This window comes from Bidens hawaiensis, unplaced genomic scaffold (genome assembly GCF_021521415.1).
Source record: "Bidens hawaiensis isolate Kalapana, Puna unplaced genomic scaffold, B.hawaiensis_p1.1 tig00041823_1, whole genome shotgun sequence".
Taxonomy (NCBI): Eukaryota; Viridiplantae; Streptophyta; class Magnoliopsida; order Asterales; family Asteraceae; genus Bidens; species Bidens hawaiensis.
Window position 1 is genome coordinate 71,390 of NW_027505746.1, and position 22,224 is coordinate 93,613.

The 22,224-nt window shown below is 43.4% G+C and overlaps 1 protein-coding gene across 1 annotated transcript; it reads left to right on the top strand.

The window, feature by feature from the left end:
• Window positions 1-16,692: 16,692 nt before the first annotated feature.
• LOC143615083 (acetylserotonin O-methyltransferase-like) lies at window positions 16,693-21,389 on the top strand. Its single transcript, XM_077088319.1, has 2 exons — window positions 16,693-17,538; window positions 21,066-21,389. Exons 1-2 carry the CDS (start codon window positions 16,708-16,710, stop codon window positions 21,357-21,359), a joined length of 1,125 nt encoding a protein of 374 aa, XP_076944434.1. The 5' UTR covers window positions 16,693-16,707; the 3' UTR covers window positions 21,360-21,389.
• The last annotated feature ends 835 nt before the right edge of the window (window positions 21,390-22,224 follow it).

The following is a 22,224-nucleotide window of genomic DNA, read 5'->3' on the forward strand; positions in this document are numbered from 1 at the left end:
CGCGTGATTCTACGCGCACCACCAGTAACCGTCCCTTCATCACAACTCCTCACGGCCAGACTGAAACTCCTCCAGACGATCTCACGTTACAAAATCTTGCCGGCGCAAAACAAAAGGGACCAATGGGTCCAGAAGATGAAACAAATGATCCTAAAGAATGGCTCATAAACGAGCAGCGGCGCCTAATGGACAAGTACAATGAGATGGTCAAGCAGAAAAAGCTAGCCGACTTAACACAAAGGCAAGCGCTTGATAAGAAAACTGTTCATGCAACAAAAAGGCCGCGCGAACCGGAAGAAGGACATTCTGTTCACACTGCACACACTGAGTTCAGTGATGAAGAAGTGCATAGCATGAGGAAGACGCGGGATACTCATGCAGGAGGCTCACAGCTCCGCGCGCATGTGAACATGGCGCCTGGAGCCAGAGCCGATTTGGATCTGCACATGCCGTACAGCCCACCAGTCAGAGGGCAAGTGGACGTAACCACACCGTACAGACCAGCCATCTTGGTGAAACACTCAAAGTTCACTGCGCGCATCGCGCAGGCTCCCATCCAGCACAAAACCAAGATGCCAAGTGGTTTGGGCAAGTATGACGGTACAACAGATCCAGACGATTTCTTGCAAGGTTTCTACAACACGGGAAACCTAGAGAGCTGGACGATGCCAACATGGTGTCATATGTTTGCTCGCTGCCTCACGGGCGCAGCGCGGGTCTGGTTCGAGAGCTTGCCGACTGGGCAAATTGATGGGTTCGAGGAACTATTAGAAAAGTTCCAAGCCCACTTCGTGCAGCAGCGCAGACACACGCGCGATCCTGATGACATCATGCACTGCGTGCGCAGGAATGATGAAACGATTGAAGACTACATCACTCGTTTCAATCAGGAGTCTCTGGCAATCGGAGGTATAACCGAACAACTCCTGCGCGTGGCCTTTATACAAGGCGCGCGCAGTGATCAACTCCGCAGAGCTCTCGTAAGTCGAGATGGCATGCCCACCACGTGGGCCAAGTTAATGGAAGCATCGCGAGTTTTCGCGAGGAATGAAAAACAAATTGCCCAAGATAAGGCAAGAGAAAGAGCGCATCAAGCTGAGTCACCGCGCAGCAAAGAAAAGAGGGGCAAGCAGAACTCTGTATGGTCAAGGTTGCAACCAACCAGTTTTTCTCCCGCAGAAAAACAGGCGCAACCAAGCTCACCTCAGCCCCAAAAAGACAATCGTAATCGCGGGGAAGGTGACAAGAAGGAGGGCGGCAGAGATCCTAGCAGACCTCTGCCAAGAATATGGACTCCCCTCACTAAAACGCCTTCACAGGTGTTAAACACGGAGAATGTCCAATTCAAAAGCCCCAAGCCACTACACTACAAGGGACCATCAGACAGTGGCAAGTACTGTGAATTTCACAAATCCACAGGACACAACACCAATGCATGCCACCACTTGAAGGATGCAATTGAGAAGGATGTGAAATCAGGCAAGCTGGCTCACCTGGTAAAAAACTCAAGAACAGAAAATGAACAACCAGAAGGAGCCTCTGCCAGCAAAAAGTACAAAAGAATCTGTGTAGCCGAGGGAGGAAAGCAAGGGCAGACATCAAGAAAGAGAAGCGCGCAAATCCCAGGAGATTGGCGCGAGCAACAAGTCATCTTCCCAAGAATCAGGGGAGGCCCTTCCATCAGCAGCCCTCTTGTTATCACTACACACATTGCTCATTACGAAGTGTCAAAAGTCCTGGTGGACACTGGCAGTGAATCAGACATAATGTATGAGCAATGTTTCAGGAAACTGGATCCGGCAGACCAAGCAAGGCTTGAAATTGTGAATGCGCCGATCTCTGGTGTTTCCAATGAAATCATTCATCCCCTAGGTCAAATACAATTTGAGCTAACTATGGGGGATGAGAAACACAAGCGAGCCGAAGTTGTTAACTTCTTGGTCTTGCCCACCACTTCTTGCCACAATATGATCTTGGGCAGGGGAACGATTGCCCAATTCAACGCCATACCGTCGCCAGCGCACGGCGCGTTGGGGTTCCCAACACCAACAGGTGTAACTTTTGTATACCGGGATCATTTGTGCGCAGTGACAAGTACTCCGCGGGAGGGGAGAATGAAAACTCCGATGGCAGAAAACGCGCCAGAGGAATGGATTCTCAACCCAAAATTCCCGGAGCAGAAGATCACAATTGGCGCAACGATATCAGACGACACGAGGGTGAGAATGAAAAGATTGCTCACAGCACATATGTCGGTCTTCGCGTGGCAACACTCTGATATGACTGGGGTTCCGCGAGACATGGCGCAGCATTCTCTAAACACCTTCAAGTCTGTAGAGCCAATTGCTCAAAAGAAGAGAATCATGGGGGATGAAAAGGCGAGGGCCATGAATGAGCAGGTTGAGGATCTACTGCGCGCAAAAATCATCCGCCCGATACGATACCAGACGTGGGTAGCCAATCCTGTGATGGTAAAGAAAAGTAACGGGTCGTGGAGGATGTGCATTGACTTCAAGGACCTCAACAAAGCGTGCCCAAAGGATTGTTACCCCCTACCAAACATCGATGCAAAGGTGGACTCCGTGGCGCCATTCAAGCTAAAATGTTTTCTGGATGCCTACAAAGGCTATCACCAGATTCAAATGGCACCACAAGATGAGGACAAGACCGCATTTAGAACTGACAAGGGTGTTTTTTGCTACACAAAAATGTCCTTTGGTTTAAAAAATGCGGGCGCCACCTACCAAAGACTTATGGATTCCGTTTTCAGCGAGCAAATCGGAAGAAACCTAGAAGTCTATGTGGATGATTTGGTGATCAAGAGCAGGGAGGAAAAGCAAATGCTCAAAGACATCGAAGAAACCCTTGGGCGCCTAAAGGAAGTTAACATGAAGCTCAATCCGAGCAAATGTACTTTCGGCGTACTTGATGGAAAATTTCTAGGTGTAATGGTCACCAAGGATGGTTTCAAGGTGAACCCTGAGAAGGTGGAGGCCATCCTTGACATGCCCTCGCCATCCACCATGAAAGAAGTTCAGAAGCTGAATGGTAGATTGGTATCAATCAACAGGTTCCTAGCGAACCATGCAACCAAATCTACCCCATTTGTCAATACATTGAGAAACTGCTTAAAGAAAAGTCAGTTCAAATGGACTCCTGAGGCCGAGCAGGCTTTCAGTGAGATTAAAGAATGTTTGATAAATCTCCCCGCGCTCACAGCTCCTCTTCCTGGTGAAACTTTGACATTATACCTATCAGCAGGAGAGCGCGCCATCGGCGCAGTATTATTGGTGGATCGCAATGGAATCCAAACGCCAATATACTATGTGAGTCGGGTGCTGACAGATCCTGAGACGCGCTACTCCATCATGTGGATATTTTTTTATCGGTTCATGTCTCTGGTATTCTTACTCTTAGATCCATTATTCAGATAACTAGAATTCCGATAAAAAGAACTTGCTAGTTCACTACAAAAAGAAGGATCATTGTCAATCTCAAAAATTTGATTTTCAATATCAAAATATATAGAATAAATGTCCCCATTATTCTCTTTAACTAAAAAAGTATCATCAGAGATGAAATTCCGAATGTCCTTGACGCCAAAAGAAAGATCAACATTACTGTAATTGTCATGACCACTCCAACTCTGAATGTTTTTATCCGTATCATTTATATTCGGATCTTGACTTTCGTTGGCATTTTCAATTTCATTAGGACCAAGACTGCCCGTTGATTTACTTAGCCTACATCTGTGTTCGAACTCCTTCTTAAATAAGATCGAATTGAACCAACATCTTTTCATATAGTTTTATTGCTCCATATTTGCATGAAAATACAATAGATGAATAGTCATTCGACGAAAAATCATTTATTAGAATTTTGAATATTGTATTTCCTATCAGGAATAAGCATATAAATACAATCACTAGAATTATTAACTAATAAGAAGAAAACGTTTTTCAGTGCATTTCTAATTTAGGATTTTGTAGGCTCGTAAAATAGTACAAATTTTAAGATGATTTTGTATTCAACTTGAGTATTATGTTTAATATTTATCTATTTACTTTCTTTTTTTTATTTGTTGAAAATGCCTTTTACGGTTGTAAAACTTTAGAAAGAAATTACCATCTGAAGAGGTAGGTCCCAGCAGAGCCCAGTTGGACCCGCAAGACTCACCTTGAAGAGGAACGTCTGCGCAGAAACCAACTGGATCCGCAGGACCAACCATGCTCAGAGACGTGACGTCCTTACGCGCAGTACGCAAGCTGTTCCCGCAGGAAATGCCTCCCAATGGTGAAGGACTCCGCCTGTCCCCGCAGCCTCGGATACAAGCCATCAGGGAAGGCCACCCGCGCAGCAAGGCTACACGCACAAGGCACTTAGCTCTCAATCACTCAGTGTCACCTGAAGGAATGAGCAAAGCCGGGAACAATCCCGCACAAGGGCGGGAGGGGGAATACTCCCGCCCAAATAAGCCAGTCCGTACGATACAAGAAGATCTTATGTACTGTACCTGACGAGGTATGGGAAAAAGATCTGACTAAAGATACGACAGCTTATTGACAACAGTATGGCGAGCAGCATGCTCCTGTACTGTGTCACTATTAGCCGCTGCCTACTCACCAACTACTGCCGTACCACGTGCGTAGCCGGCAGTTGGTGGAAAAGGAATAGTACACAGCAGGCCTGGTCACTATCAGCCGCTGCCTACCCTCCAACTACCAGCAGGGCACGTGCGTAGGCCACTGTTGGTAGAACAGGAACACTGTTGCAGCCGGCCACACCTCCTTGGAAACCTACCTTCGGCTATAAATACCACAAATGGTATGACCATCTCATCTTATCTTGTATCATCATAATATACCTGATATCTGCTCTAGCAATCTCTTAATATACACTTATATTTAAAGAGCAATCTAGTCTGATTCTCACGCCGGAGGGTGGTCACAAGGAGGAACCCCCCCCCCTTCTCAGTGACAAGCTCACGGTGTCTGTTTTGCAGGTTATCAGAAGAACCATCTTCTCAGGGTCTCACCCCTCGTGGGAAACATCTATCTAACCCCCAGGTTACCAGTAATCTGCCCGGGGTCCGGTTAGTGTTTCTTCATTGGCGCCATCCGTGGGACTCGAACCCACGACCACGTGGTTCAACTCGAAGAAGGTAAGTCTGGGTAACATTAGCGAAGATCTTGTTCGCGCTGCCTTTATTTAGGGCGCGAACGACCCAGAGCTCATCCGCACCTTAACGGGTAAAGATGGCATGCCATCCACATGGGATGCCATCATGACAGCAGCAAAACGCTTTGTGGAAACGGAGAAGCAACTGTGTAGAGATCTCCCACAGAGCACAAACCTCTACACCTAGAAAACAAGGGAAGACAACGTCCTTATCGCCCGATTAAACAAAAAGCGAAAGCTAGGCATTTGGCAGTCAAGGGTAAACTTTGACACCTCATCCGGCTTGCAAAATCGGTTAGGCGGAAGGGATAACGTACAGCCAAATAAGAACTCCAGATGGACGCCGCTCACAAAAAGCGTCACCGAGATATTCGCCACCGAGGAGCTCCCATGGCCAAAGCCTCAAATAATCCGACATCGTCACAATGCTGATCGGAGCAAATACTGTGACTTTCACAGGACAAAAGGCCACAACACTGAAGAATGCATAGACGTAAAGGACATGGTCGAAGCATTCGTCAGAGATGGGACGCTCGCGCACCTCGTGGCGCAATGAACGCTGAGCAGGATGATGCGTGTAGAACCCCAGCTGGGGAAAACACGAATAAAATTCCAGCTTCAATGTGGAGACTACATGCTGCGTAAAGAACGAGATCCCGAACCAGGTGCGTATCGGCTCGATGGAACTCCCATCCCAACAACATGGAAGGGAGCTCATTTACACAGTTTGCATGTAAATCAATTCCAAATTTGTAAAGAAAAGGCCAAGAGCCACTTCTAATGGACACGATTCTCCTTAAAACATTGACGCTGATGATTTTACATTTTTATGAACTATCAACATGGATATGCCGGTGTTTACCGCATAATTACGTGAAGTCGTTGCGTGGGGAAGGCTGCAAAAACCGCATAAACCCAATAAACGACAAACCTTCACGCAGGTCAGTTAAAGGGGAAAAGTTCAGTTATCCCATTAAATGAAAGTGCCGGCCTATCCGCATGAATCATGAGAGGAAACTGAACACTAACCTATCAACAACCGCGCGTCGAACGGTTAATTTATTCAACACTAATATGACGGTTTTCACCGCATGATTACGTGGAAAGTCGTTGCGTGGGGAATGCGGCAAAAACCGCATAAACCCAAAAAACGACAAACCTTCACGCAGGTCAGTTGAAGGGGAAAAGTTCAGTCCCATAAATGAAAGTGCCGGTCTATCCGCATGAATCATGAAAAAGGGAACTGAACAAAAACCTATTGACAACCGCGCGTCGAACGGTTCAAAACAGAATTTCTAACAAAAGGATGAGGAAAACCTACACGCAGGTCAGATATGGGTAAAGTTTAGCCATCCTACTAAGTGCAAGTGACGGTCCTACCCGCACAATCACGAAAGAGGAAGCAAAACTTCACACCTATTATCTACCACGTTCAAAGGTTAACTTATCCTCAGAAAGGATGAGGAAAACCTACACGCAGGTCAGATATGGGTAAAGTTTAGCCATCCTACTAAGTGCAAGTGACGGTCCTACCCGCACAATCACGAAAGAGGAAGCAAAACTTCACACCTATTATCTACCACGTTCAAAGGTTAACTTATCCTCAAAAGATGAGAACCTACACGCAGGTCAGATGGTAAAGTTTAGCCATCCTACTACGTGCAAGTGACGGTCCTACCCGCACAATCACGGAAGAGGAAGCAAAACTTCACACCTATCTACCACGTTCAAAGGTTAACTTATTCTAAACACTTGGAAAATTGCTAATTTAAACTAAAGTATGCAAGTCATAACGTTTATAAAGCAAGAAATCCAATAAAAGAAGCGGTCTTACCCGCACAAAGATTTATATTTCACAATGATTCATTACAAGAATGGCCGGGTAACTACCCGCCTACAAGAAAATAAATCTATACAAGCTAAATCTATCCTAGCAGTGGGAAGGGATCTTCAGGATCAGGCTTCAGGGCCACTTCCACTTGGACCAGCACCGTCAGTAGAGCGTGGCAGTTCAAGGAAAGCCTTAAGGATAGCTAGCCCATCATCAGCAGCAGCAACTTCATTCACCTTCTCCACCACCGGATGCGGGAAGGCGGCGTACTGATTCACTGCTTGGTCGTAAACAGCTTCAGTATCAACATTGTACAAAGGGAAGTTGGAAGGCGGGATGCCTTTCTCAACGAACCCTAGACCAAGCAGGAAGCCGACCTTTTCCCCATCCTCGTGAGAAGCGTTGAGGGCTGCGCTCATAGCATCATCGTAAGAGGTCTCAGCAAAGACCCGATGCACAACCTACAAAAGAAAATATACAAGTGTCAAAACCTTTTCTATGTACAAAGAAAAGCGTAAAGACAAGAAAAGATTACCTGAGACAACGCTTCTCGCAGAAGCCATTCCTTGGCAACCAGAGCTTCTTGGAGGGCAGCTTGAGCTTCGTTACGGGCGCGATCGGCTTCACTCTTGTTGAGGTTGGCAAGCAACACTTCTTTAGCCGCAGCCTCTTCAACGCCCTTTAGCTTACGCTCAGTATGGTCAAGCACCCCCCTCTGGTCCAAGATTTCCTGGAGCTTTTTGGCGTCTTCCATCGCCAAGGCATCATGAGCCTGCTGGAGAGCCTCTAGTTTGGCTTTAAGCTCTTCATTCTCCACGCGTAGAGGCTCAGCAACAGCTTCAGCCTTGGTGGCCCTCTCGGTTGTGTTCCTCGCAGTCTCCTTAGCCAGCCGAAGCTGTTCATTAACAGCTTGGGCAGCCTTGGAACGGGCCTCGAGTCGTGCCTGAACTTCAACCTCGAGGGCCTTGAAGGCCTTCTCCTTTTCCGCAGCTACGGCGGAAAGCCTTTGGTTCTCCTCCCGGATAGCCCGCGCCTGAGCCACTTCTTTAAGGCGAGCTGCTTTTAACTTGTCGTTTTCACGACAAAGCAGCTCGACGCGCGGCTGCATCCGAGCCAGGAGAACCCGAAGCTCATTGGTTAGCCTACCCTCCTGGTAGCTAGCCATGGCTTCCCCCAACGCACCACTAGGAGCAGCGTGACGAGCCCATTCCACGCACTCCACAGGGGTGTGAAGGGTTGTTCCTCGACGAATGTTCCATCGTGGAACATACACTTCATTGGAATCCGACACTGCAAAAAACATAAAGCAGTTAGGAAAAGATGATAAGAAAAAATATGAAAAGGGCCAAAGGAACCCTACGCATCTGTAGGGTCAATTACAGGCCGATAGCCGCCGAACCCATCACCTGAACCCAACGGAAATCCATCCAAGAGGTCAGGCAGATGGGAAGGTGGCAGAGATTGGCGAGAAGCCCCATGCGTACCTGATGGATCGGCCGTCGTTGCCGATGGCGGGGGCATCGTAGCAGCCGCCGCGGTCGCTGCCGCGGAATCCGCAGCAATAGTAACCGCCGGCTCAGTGAAAGATGCTGTAAAAATCGCACTCACAGCCGGCGGTGACGTCATCTCAGCTGGAACAGTCGGCTCAAAGGAGTGAGCAACTGAACCAGCGGAAGCAGGCGCAGGCGCCTGGGTCGACGCCTCAGGTAGGCTGACCAAGCCTACCGTCATTGGCGGGGAGGTACTACTCTGCACTCCACCCTGGAATGCGTCAACATCCACGCCTGCGTAAAGAAGATAAGTGTTAACGATATCAAACTATGAAGATAAAAGTTAAAGATAAAGTATGTACTTACGGGTTTTCTTGAGCTTGAAAGTACGGACGGGCGGGGATGAACCCGATGGAGCCGGCCTCTTCGCGCCGGTTACCGTTGTCATCCTTGGCTCTCCGGAGGTGACAATCGTCGCAGCCTCCGGAGCGGCGGTCTTATCACCACCGGGATTCCCCGCCACCTCTTCGCTCTCGGTCTCCGAGTCAGACCGAGGCGCTGGATCGGCTGTGGAGGCCACCTTCTCCTTCCCCTTCCCGCCGGCAGCCTTCTTCTTCCGCACCAACGGAGGACCATCTGCGGATTCCTCATCAGAACATACGATTAGAGGAATTCCAGCAGAGGTTTCAACATTGAGGGGTCGAGGGTCGAAGAGCGCCTTACCTGGCCGACGGGCGCTAAGGATCTCATGGCCTAGCGGATAGACCTCCACGAACCGATCCGCCGTTTGTTCTAGGATGGGCAACTCGTTCTCGTCTAGAGCGCGAGTACCCATCCGAGCGGGACCGTCAGCCTCCCGCGGGTTCAGGAGCGACTGCAAGTCGTTCCCCTCTGAAATAAACAGGAAAGAAGTTAGAAGAGATTTCAAAATCAACAAAAAGAAACAAGGCATACCGTAAGGAACAGAGTTCGAACCGTATTCGAGGACGATTGGGATCTTTTGCGCATCGGCAGCCTTCCACACCTGGCTCATCCCCAGCATCACCATCCCGGACTCCGCAAACCGGTAAACCGGAGATTGGACCCGAGATATCTTCGCAAACCATTCCGCCTCCTGATAGTTGGAGGCGTGAAGGCTGGGAAGTGCTTGCCCATTCTTGAATTTCATGGCAATGGGGATGGTGCGAGCGGATATAAAGAAGAACTCCCGCTTCCACGAGCGAAGACTGCGCTCAGTCGCGCAGATCTTTAAACCCTTAATCCGGGTTGTCAACGTGTACCACCCCTGGATGCACCTCCAAGTATAGAAGGTCATCAGGCGCTCGACATAGGGCTCAACACCCAAAATCCGGCACACCCACTCGAAGTGGCGAATCTTGGCGATCGCCATGGGGTGCAACTCGGTCAAATGAACACCGTGCCTCTCAAGGACACGGTAAACAAATTTGTCAATGGGAACCTAAGATTCCCATAGACAAAGAATGCAGCATATACCCCGATCTTGCCTCTGGGGGCATCGTACACCGTCTGGTGGGGTTCAGGAAACTCAGGCTCGAGAGACTCGAGCATGAACTTCCTGACGACGTACCGATACAGATCGCCAGGCAGAGCACACTGGCACTCGCCAGCAGTACTCTTGTCATCGACTGCAGATTCGGGATCACGAGACATCTTGTAAAAGAAGAAGAAAACGATTCGGGAGAATGCTTGCCTGAAAAGGGGAGTATTCGCCGGAAATCGCAAAGAATATGAAGAGAAGAGTGAAAGTGTGGATTACAAAGAGCCCTCTACCCCTTTATATACTAATCGCAATTAATGCGATGAAATTAATGCGGAAGAGAGAGAAAACGAAGGTGCAATGAAACTATGACACGTGACAAAAAGCAAGCTGGCAACAGCTTTTGACAGGACGCATACCATTAATTTCGCGGCCACGCGCCCAAAAAATCGCGCCCACGCGCCTGAAAAAGCGTCTGGAATGACCATGTACTGTCACGTCACCATAACTTCCTGCACGATCTGACACAGTCAGAAGAAACCGTCGCACGACGTTTCAGAGTTTTGGACTGTTCTTCTTTCCACCAACTCTTCGAATTTCAAAATTCAAAATTCAAAAAGATTAAAAAGTAAGCGGGAAAATACCCCTTACCTTGGCAAACAAGTAACCGTAAGACGGATGCGGGTACAGTGTCAAGGCAAAACCCTTTACATACCTAGCACCCGCAGGGAATTGAAGCCAAGAAAACCTTGGCAAACAAGTAACCGTAAGACGGATGCGGGTACAGTGTTAAGGCAAAACCCTTCACATACCTAGCACCCGCAGGGAATTGAAGCCAAGAAAACCTTGGCAAACAAGTAACCGTAAGACGGATGCGGGTACAGTGTTAAGGCAAAACCCTTCACATACCTAGCACCCGCAGGGAATTGAAGCCAAGAAAACCTTGGCGAACAAGTAACCGTAAGACGGATGCGGGTACAGTGTTAAGGCAAAACCATTCACATACCTAGCACCCGCAGGGAATTGAAGCCAAGTATACCTCGGCAACCAAGTAACTATAAGACGGGTGCGGGTACAGCGTAAAGGCAAAACCCTTCACATACCTAGCACCCGCAGGGAATTGACGCCGGGAATACCTTGGAAGTAAAGTAACCGTAAGACGAGCGCAGGTACAGTGTTAAGGCAAAACCCTTCACATACCTAGCGCTCCGCTGGGAATTGAAACCAAGAAGGATCTTCTGGGCAATGCTTGCGGAAACGGAAATAACATCCCCGCATAGCAGGAACGTCGAGAACTACGTTGTTTGAAGCTCCAGGATGGAATTGGTGGTTTTAACATAATTGATCACTATGTTCAAAACTACCAAAAACTCATGGAGAATCCATACAAGTGGGACTCAACGCTCCTGACTTGCGAGGAGGTTACAGACCTACCCGCATCATACCCAAAGACCAAGCAGGAAACTCGGGAATTTCTGCAAGTGACAAGGACTTCCGCGGGAGGAATCCCCATGGAAAACCTTAAAAAACCCTTTTTAAAACCCTTTGCTTAAGTCCAAAAGTTCACCTCACTTTATTAAACACTCATGAGAAGAACATTGGACTGGGGGGACTTGAAGAGGTAGGTCCCAGCAGAGCCCAGTTGGACCCGCAAGACTCACCTTGAAGAGGAACGTCTGCGCAGAAACCAACTGGATCCGCAGGACCAACCATGCTCAGAGACGTGACGTCCTTACGCGCAGTACGCAAGCTGTTCCCGCAGGAAATGCCTCCCAATGGTGAAGGACTCCGCCTGTCCCCGCAGCCTCGGATACAAGCCATCAGGGAAGGCCACCCGCGCAGCAAGGCTACACGCACAAGGCACTTAGCTCTCAATCACTCAGTGTCACCTGAAGGAATGAGCAAAGCCGGGAACAATCCCGCACAAGGGCGGGAGGGGGAATACTCCCGCCCAAATAAGCCAGTCCGTACGATACAAGAAGATCTTCTGTACTGTACCTGACGAGGTATGGGAAAAAGATCTGACTAAAGATACGACAGCTTATTGACAACAGTATGGCGAGCAGCATGCTCCTGTACTGTGTCACTATTAGCCGCTGCCTACTCACCAACTACTGCCGTACCACGTGCGTAGCCGGCAGTTGGTGGAAAAGGAATAGTACACAGCAGGCCTGGTCACTATCAGCCGCTGCCTACCCACCAACTACCAGCAGGGCACGTGCGTAGGCCACTGTTGGTAGAACAGGAACACTGTTGCAGCCGGCCACACCTCCTTGGAAACCTACCTTCGGCTATAAATACCACAAATTGTATGACCATCTCATCTTATCTTGTATCATCATAATATACCTGATATCTGCTCTAGCAATCTCTTAATATACACTTATATTTAAAGAGCAATCTAGTCTGATTCTCACGCCGGAGGGTGGTCACAAGGAGGAACCCCCTCCCTTCTCAGTGACAAGCTCACGGTGTCTGTTTTGCAGGTTATCAGAAGAACCATCTTCTCAGGGTCTCACCCCTCTTGGGAAACATCTATCTAACCCCCAGGTTACCAGTAATCTGCCCGGGGTCCGGTTAGTGTTTCTTCACCATCTATAAGCCGAAAACAAATAGGGTATTTGCTTTTTATGAACAAGATAAATGACGAAGTTGTAAGATATATGCAAATTGTAATTGAAATGTTTATCCATAGGTAAAGAGTAAAGTTTTGTTTTCTTTCACCAGTGTAGTTACCACGTAGATCTTTCTACATAAAATGAAACTTTTGAAAGAACTAATCTTTGACAAATAAATATGATTGTGGTTTTGCTTCCTTACACTAACTTCATCTATAATCTTCTGTTAAAATATTAGATAGAGATAGCTTAAGAGGACAAACTGCCAACAAACTTCAATGTCAGGGGCCAAAAATGATATTCCCTCCCATATCTATATCTTAACGGGGGATAATGAATGAAATTAGTCTAAGGTAACTTTAATCAAATTTAGAGTGTGTTTGGGATTGCTTATTTAACACAAAGTTTTTTTTTTTTCTTAAAAGTTTTTATATTAACTTTTGAAATGGGAAAGACCAATATGTCAATAATTGTTTTTTAGAAAGTAGTTGGCTTAACATAATCATGTAACATGACAAAAAAATGATTTCTTATATAACTAAAACCATTTACTAATTGTAGGGTAAAGGGTCTGAGTTAGGTTGGTAATTTAATTTTCAAAAAGCTAACAACAACCATACAAAGCATATCCTACAAATAACCAAAACTGTTAGTAAGGTTTTGAGATGGTGGGATGTATGCAAACATAACTTCTATTCCTAAGAATAGAGAGGTTGCTTCCAACGAGACCCTAGCTCAAAAATAAATAAGTAAACAAATAAAATAAATAAAATGATGTAAAATAAAAAAGAGCAGTATAGAAATAGATACTAAAACAATATAATATTAGCAGCATTCAAACAACACTTCCACCGTAGGTAGACTAAAACAAAACCAAGGTAACATTATGTAAATAGTAGTAGTAAAAATAATAACAATTAATAGAAAGTAAAAATAATAATAAAATAACAAAATTTATAACAAAAAATAACCCCTCCTCCTAAAGATCACTAACCTTAATTATATGTCTTTAGAAAGTCATATCCTTAACCATGTATTCAGGGAGATGCAAGTCTAGCAAATCATGTTGGGTTTTTGTTACTTTCAGAAAACAACTTTTTTAACCATTTTCAAAATGCCTAAATTGAAAGGCACTTTTATTAATGCCAAACACATTTTTTAACTTAAAATCAGTTCTAAACTCAATCCCAAAAGACCCGTCTTAACGTCAAGAGTTCGTTTATCCAAAACATGATTGTGAAGATCCTGTTCGGCCAGGTCTTCACCAAGACCACCAAATCCAACTTGAGGTGGCTCCAGGAGGCATCGACCCACGTCGCAGCTACAAAATCAATAACATAATCGCATTAGCTATGATTAATACTGGAATTATGATTAACAACTTGAATTGAACAATCGATTTAACTAAACAAAAATGAACAATTGAAGCATCGGAGAAGCCATTCATACCTGTGAAAGCCATGGTGTTTGCAAATAAATCGAATAGCAAGCCATTTGAGATGAACAAGATGAAATGTTGAGGTTGAAGACGGTGAGTATGCAAACCAACGACTATTTAGGGTTGCATCTTATGAGCAAAGGGGGTTTCTTGCCGGGTTGAGTTACACAAGCGAAAAAACGTATTTGCTCTTTATTTTAAAGGATAAATTTAACGGCTGGCTCCAATTGCAAAAATATGCAGACCACATGTTTGCATCGTGCGAAAAAGCCATCATACAGGCTAATGCTGTAAAATAGTGTTGATCACAGGGGGTGCCTTTTGCATTTAACACTTTTAATAATATGATATAGGGAAAATTCCCAAAATAGCCCTTTTTAGATAGAGGGTTTCTAAAATAGCCCTTTTTTCCTTAAAATCTTTTACAATTTGGACTGGCCAGACGCTTTAGGAAAAGAGACTGTTTTAAATTTTTTGAAAGAAAAAATTTGAAAAAATTTCAAATTATATTGAAAGACTGTTTTATTGTGTTTCCTACCTTTCCCGTCCATATTTTTAAATTCTTGGAAAAAGAGATTTTGAAATCTCGTCTTGAGAGACGAGATTCTACCACCACCACTACCGCCACCACCCACCACCACCATCCATCTCCACCACCACCATCCGTCACCACCACCCACCGTCCTCCACCACCACCATCTACCACCCGACGGTAAAGATGAAGATGAAGAAGATGAAGATGAAAAAGATGATGTTGATGATGATGATGATGAATATGAAGATGAATATGATGTAGAAGATGGTGGTGGTGGAGGACGGTGGATGGCGGAGGTGGATGGTGGTGGTGGACAGTGGGTGGGTGGTGGGGGTGGATGGTGGTGGTGGCGAACGGTGGGTGGTGGTGGTGGTGGTGGTTGGTGGCGGTAGAAGGTGAAAGGTGGGTGGTGGTGGTGGTAGAATCTCGTCTCTCAAGACGAGATTTCAAAATCTCTTTTTCCAAGAATTTGAAAATATGGACGGGAAAGGTAGAAAACATAATAAAACAGTCTCTCAAGACGGTTTTTGAATAAAAAATATTTGAAAAATTTGAACTTTTACTCCAAGATTACAATATAATTTGGACTTTACCTTCATTATTTTTCCAAATCTCGTCTCCTACCTTACTTTCTTTCTAAATTTGGCCCGGTCCCTTTTTATTATTCTCTTTTCTTAAAACGTCTGACCAGTATAAATTGTAAAAGATTTTAAGAAAAAAATGACTATTTTAGAAATTCTCACTCTAAGGCTGAGGGGTGCGGAGCGCGAGAAGGGGCGCGAAAGCCCATCCGCTCGCGCCCCGGGGCGCGAGCACCACACCACCGAGGCGCGAGAGGGGCGCGAGAGGGGAGCGAGCGCGGAAAAAGAGGCAGGCGCGGATGGGCTAGCGGCTGGGAAGAGCGTGAGGGAGCCTGGGAATGCGTGAATAGAGCCGTTGGGCTCTTTATGTTTATTAAAAAAAAAAAATTATTAGGAATTAATAATAATCTATAAAGAAAACTTTGCTCTGTTTAAAGAATCCAATTCCTTTCTGGGTTTTGTTCACGACCCACCAAACTCTAATGGGTCGAAGGCAGATTGACCCACAACCCACGCGTTGGCTCGTTCTCTTCATTGCTCTGTTTTCTTGCTCGTTTGCGTTCATGTTTGTGTACGTGATTATTAGACCCAATGAAGGGGTTGAACTGGAGCCTGTGGAAGAAGGTGTTGATGGTGGGTGTTGTAGAGGAATTGATGGGTTTGAGTTATGGGGTCCTGCTGTGAAATGGGGGGTTGTTTTTAAGGTGAATAGTTCTGTTGAGTGTTCTATGGCTTGTAACGGAACAAAAACAAAGAACGAAAAAAAATTGGTATGATCGTTTTTGTTATGTTCGTTATAGTACCGGAATTAAAACAAAACGCGTCGAGTCTACGCAAATTCAGTGAGTTTTAGTCATATTCGTTAAGGTAGCGGAACTAAAACAAAAAATAACTCCGATCAGATTTTTTAATAATACGTTTTTTTAATACATTTATAAAAAAATAAAAAAAAAACCGCTCGCGCCCCCTCTCGCGCCCCTCCACACCAGGGCCAGGGGCGCGAGCGAGGGCTCCAACACCCATCTTATCAAGTTTCTCTCTCTGCCACACGTCACAATATTATTGGCTGGCGCCCCCACTCGCGCCCCCTCTCGCGCCCCCCCACACCCCTCAGCCTAAGAAAAGCTATTTTGAGAATTTTCCCATTTATGTATCGTTGAAAATTTGTATGCTCATTCGCTTTTGATATAATGATTGAATCACCTATAAAAAACATTTATATTGGTACTCTTTCTGACAACGTATATCAATTAATTCGTCATTTCCTTCTTGGTGTTTGAACAAGATTCCTTTTCTTATGGCTTATCTAAGTCGGATATACTAAATTAATTGATTAAAATAATCTTATAAAAAGAGGTAGATTTAAACAACACTAATGAAATGAGTTTTGAACTAAATGAATAAATTATAATTTTTTTTAATGATAACTGAGTTTGTTTGTTTATGTGGTGGCGTATCAACAAATTATGATAAATCAATAAAAATAACAAATAAACAAATGAAGAGCCACACATGCAATAATTTACATCCTTAAATAAATGTCACCATGCATAGTTTTCTTTCTATTTAAAGGAAACCAAATTCTACTACTCTTGCATTCAATCAAAATAGAAATGAGTAAACAAAAAATAATTTCCAAAGAAGAAGAAGCAACGGCTCAACAAGAAATATGGAAATATGTTTTTGGTTTCACTCCAATGGCTGTCATCAAGTGTGCCATTGAACTCGGGATACCTGATCTTCTCAATAACCATGACACCCCGATCACGCTTACCGAGCTGGCCACAAAGCTTGGATGTTCAATACCTTTGTTGCATCGAATCATGAGGTTCTTAGTCCAATATAACATATTCCAAGAAAAACCAGTATCCGAAACATGTTTCGGATACGTTCACACGCCTTTGTCTCAACTTCTTACAACACGTGACAAGTATAGCATGGCTGATTTTGTGCTTCTAGAGAGCAGTCCAATTATGCTGGCCCCATGGCACAAGCTAAGTGCTAGGGTTTTGGGGAAAGAGGAGTCCGCATTTGGGGCGGCGCATGGCAATGATGTATGGAAATTTGCGGCGGCGAATCCTGGCCATAGTAAACTTATAGATGATGCAATGGCATGTGATGCTCGAGTGGCGGTGGGGGCGGTGATTGAGGGTTGTCCCGAGGTGTTTAAGGAGTTGCGGACGGTGGTGGATGTTGGTGGTGGTGATGGGACGGCTCTACGGTTGATTGTGGAGGCTTGTCCATGGATTAATGGGATTAATTTTGATCTCCCACATGTTGTGTCGGTGGCACCAGCATGTGTTGGGGTTAAGCACGTTGGTGGCGATATGTTTGATCATGTTCCAAAGGCTGATGCTGCCTATCTGATGGTTAGTCTATTCAGTCCTTTGGAATTTTCAATTTTCTAAATTTAGCAACTTTAATACAAAAAATATAAAAGCATTAAAAGATAATAAGAGAAAGGATGAATAGACGTGGTTTGATATTTTTGTAAAAACTCCAATAACACCTAGATAACATTATCAAAAGGTTTTGATTGTTCGCACACCACTTCTGTTGAAGACCCAAAAATTATCGGGTCGGTGATTTGGTTTGGGCAGATCAAACAATATGGCATCCATATATCTAATTTTTCTTCATTAATTAATGATTTTTCTTACAATAAAAAAAAGATAATTTTTTAACCAACGAGCACCTAAAATATTCATGATAATGCGAGAGGAATGATAGGTAGGGATGAGGATTCGGTATTGGTACCGTCGGTACCGAATCAGTACCAATGTTTTGAGTTTCGGTATCGGTACCGGTACGGTACGGTACCTGTATATCCCAAATTTACCTTCAAAACCGGTACCGAACCGAATATTTCAGTACCGGTACCAAAAGTTTGTGATTTTCAAAATCGGGATTTTCGGTACCGGTATTGTACCGATCTGATCCCTAAGGGTGAGTAACTAGACAAAGAATTGCAAAGACCTAAAATATTTATAAAAACAAATCTTTTAGTAATCGACTACTATGATTTAAAACCTTAATCTTTTAGTTTACTAAAACCTATGGTTTAAAATCTTCATCACTGAAATACTTGTGATAAAACTACAAATTTTATATATAAAGAGATTTTTTTTTTCGAATTTGTAAGATTTTAGACTTACTATTGTGTATATTATATAGAAAAAATTACAATTTTTGTCCTTTTGAATTAGCTATATTATAGAATGTGTCCTTTTCGAAAATGAGTTTCACTATTTATCCTTTATATGGATTTTTGACTCGTTTTTAGTCCTTTACGCTAACGGATGTTAAGTTTTTCAGTTAGATCACCTCATGTGATGTGCACATGAGGGCACTATAGTCTTTTTACCATTGAAGGGCCATTTATGCAAATGATTATAATTGTAAGACTAAAGCTAAATTTAAAGTTAGTTTTTAAATTTTAGAAAGACAAAACATCAAAACTCGTTCTTTATGTTTGCATGTTTTTTCAGTGGTTGTCATTTCGCAAACTTAATAACATAAAACATCCTTTATGCTTAAAACTCTTACCACATTACGTCCTTTGGTCCTAACGCAGTTAACTTTTCTCGTTAATTCTGGTCACGTGCAAGGCATGTGAGGATAGTTTAGTACATTTACATATTTATTTAATAATTATAAATAAAATTTTATTAATTCCTTCCTCTCTAAACCACCACCTCTAATCTTTCTTCTTTCTTTCTCTAAACCATAAAACAAACACAAAACCACCACCCAAAACATCATCAACCAAACACCACCACTTTGTGAATAAACCAAAACACCACCACCGTCGGGTTGCCACCACTACTAAATAACCCAACCCCGACCTAAAACATCTCCGGAAATCACAATCTCCGCAACCAATACTCCCCCGGCCCAACCTCCGGCAACTACCACCACCACCATCTCCGCAACCATCACCGTCTGTCTCTCCACCATCTCAACCTGTTTCAGATCTGAGAACGAGTGGTTGAAAAGGGGTCGATATTTAGGGTTCGCCGAAGGGAGGAATAGGCCGACGAAGGGGCGGTGGAAGTCCAACGGCGGTGGCCGAAAAGGCCGATTTTTAGGGTTCGCCAACGAAAGAGGAAGAGGCCGAAGAAGGACTAGTCCATTGAAAACCTACAAATATGGTTAATATAGTGAATTGGTGAGTAGAACCATTCTCAGATCTGGTTATTGAACCGATGTTTAGGGTTCGCCGCAGATAAACACCGACATAACCGCCGCTGCCTACACCCCCTTCTGAACACCCGACACCATTCCAGAACACAACGGAACAACCACCACCGGAATCATTGTTCATAACTAGGGTTTTGATTGTGGTGGATTTTGGTTTGTTCGGAATATAGATATGTTCATAACAACCACCATTTTCCTTTCACCACATGACACATATCGGAAAAACGACCTTCCCACCGCCATTAACTTCTTTTCCCCCTTGTGTCACCACACCATCATTTTTCAATCACGACCACTGTGTGCAACTTTCCAAACAAAGTACTAACACCGCTGCCTTAAAAAGACTAGACCTCCTTCTCCACCCATCTCCGGCGACCGAACACCACCGCACCAGACTTCATTTTCTCTGCATTTTATCTTGGAAAAATTAATTAAATGCATTGCTTTGCAGAAAGCCCTAAATTGATCGGTACAATTATTTGATTAACCACTTAAGCCAACTCGCGGTTCTGATGGGTTCGGTGGTAGGAAATTAAACAGGGGCGGTGCTCGTTTTTCAGATTTGGAGATGGTAGTAAGAGATAAAACCATTTTTCAGCCATGATTTCAGATCTACCAGGTGGTGGTGATAGTGGGAAATGCAGAGGCGGCGGTTTGAAGTGGTTGTGTCGATTTAAGCAATGGTGATGGGTGGCGATGGGGGTGGTGCAAGAGAGAAAAAATTGGTTTGAGTTTATGTTATTTGATGTTTGTTGTGTTGAATATGATAAGAAGAACCCGGGCGGAAATGGTTGGTGGAAATGAACTAGGGTTAACACAATTACGGGGGTGTTTGGAATTCCTTATTTTACCTCCTTATAACTTTTCATTAAGTTATAAGTTCTCACAATATAAGTAATTACAAACATCTTATTATTTATCAAAAAGTTAATGAGTTATAAGTTGGTGAAAATAAGCAATCAAACACCCTAAGTTCAATAGGATGGGTATTGGTGGTGGGTCCCACTATCTTATTTACCATATACATTTTCGAATCAAATTAAGATGGACAAAAAAACTAACTTTAAATTTTGTTTTAGTCTTACAGTTATAATCATTTGCACAAATGGCCCTTCAATGGCAAAAAGACTAAGATTTCCTCATGTGCACATCACATGAGGTGATCTAACTGAAAAACTTAACATCCGTTAGTATAAAGATCTAAAAACGAGCCAAAAATCCATATAAAGGATAAAAAGTTAAACTCATTTTTGAAAAGGACCTATTCCATAATATAGCTAATTTAAAAGGACAAAAATTGTAATTTTTTCTATTATATATTTTATTTTATTTTCATCTTTTATTTTTATTTTGTGTCTTTGTTTTTATTAATTTTTATCATTTAAAAAAATCTCACGTCTTATACATATTAAAAAGTTAGCTTATATAATATGTGAAGCTTCAGTAGCAAAACAATTATATTCTATTCATGCATCTAAACCTTTATACCGAACAACTTAATTTAATTAATGCATTTAGTTATATCATTTGTACTATGATTGCCATCTTCGTTTTGTCATGCATTTGGAACACTCTCCACTCAAAGTATGAAACGTTTATCAATTATTTCTCTCTTATTCTCAAAATAGTATTATCTGAATACATTAGAAAGTACTTTGTGATTAGGTTCTCAAAGTAATATTGTTTATATATTTAGAAAGTACTCCATGACTGGGGAGACGAAGAATGCATTAACATACTAAAAAAATGCCGGGAGGCTATTCCTCATGACATAGGAAAGGTGATTATCGTAGAGGCAGTTGTCGGACAAGAAGATCACGAATTTAAAGATGTGGCATTGATGTTGGACATGGTGATGATGGCTCATACACATAATGGGAAAGAACGAACTTTAAAAGAATGGTCTTATGTGTTTCATGAAGCTGGGTTTTCTCGTTACACTATAAAACATATCCGAGCCTATCAGTCTGTTATTGAAGTTTATCCGTGAAGCCCGACCCTTGTCATTTCATATTTCTAGTTATGGCGAGAGATTTAAACTCGTATCAACAAAGCAATATGTGTTGAAATAAGTTGGTATGTGTGTGCATTAAAGTGTATTACAATGAGACTTATCCATGTATTGTCCGTGAGATCTTATAAATCTTTCTTGAGTATTTTTGTTTCCTTGTAATAAAAGCGTATAGCAAGAAATCAACACAACAATACCCATCTATAAATCACACTAAACAAATAAGTTACCATGGGTTGCAACTTAACAAGTACATTACCCATTAAGTTCAGCTTTATGAGTCACATCAGAAATGCATATATATAAAAATGCCAGTGAACTACATCATGTGACAAACACCAACTCACCAAATTCTCTGTCCTTACCTTCATATACGACATGTCGTCATTAAAGGGTGGAATTTGTTTTATTAAATAACTTTTAACAAATACCCTGTAACGATGAAATTTCGTCGCTAAAGGGTGGATATCGATTTTAATTTTAATAAATATATTTTTATTTTTTTCTAGGTACAAAACACACGAGTCACGTTGAAAACTTGATGATCACTTGTGTATATAATATATCTATGTTTTTAACTCAATATAAGAATGTATTTTAGTACATTAGCTGGACCTGACAAGAATCTTTTTAACTAGGCAATTATACAAAACACACGAATTTCACGTTAAAAACTTGATTATCACTTGCAATATATCTATAAAAACAACAACAATCATACCTAGTAAATCCCACACATATCAACACTATTAGTAGGATCTGGGGAGGGTGGGATGTAGGCAGCGCTTACCTCTATCTTTAGGAAATAGAGAGGCTGCTTCCAAGGGACCCCCGGCTCCAAAAC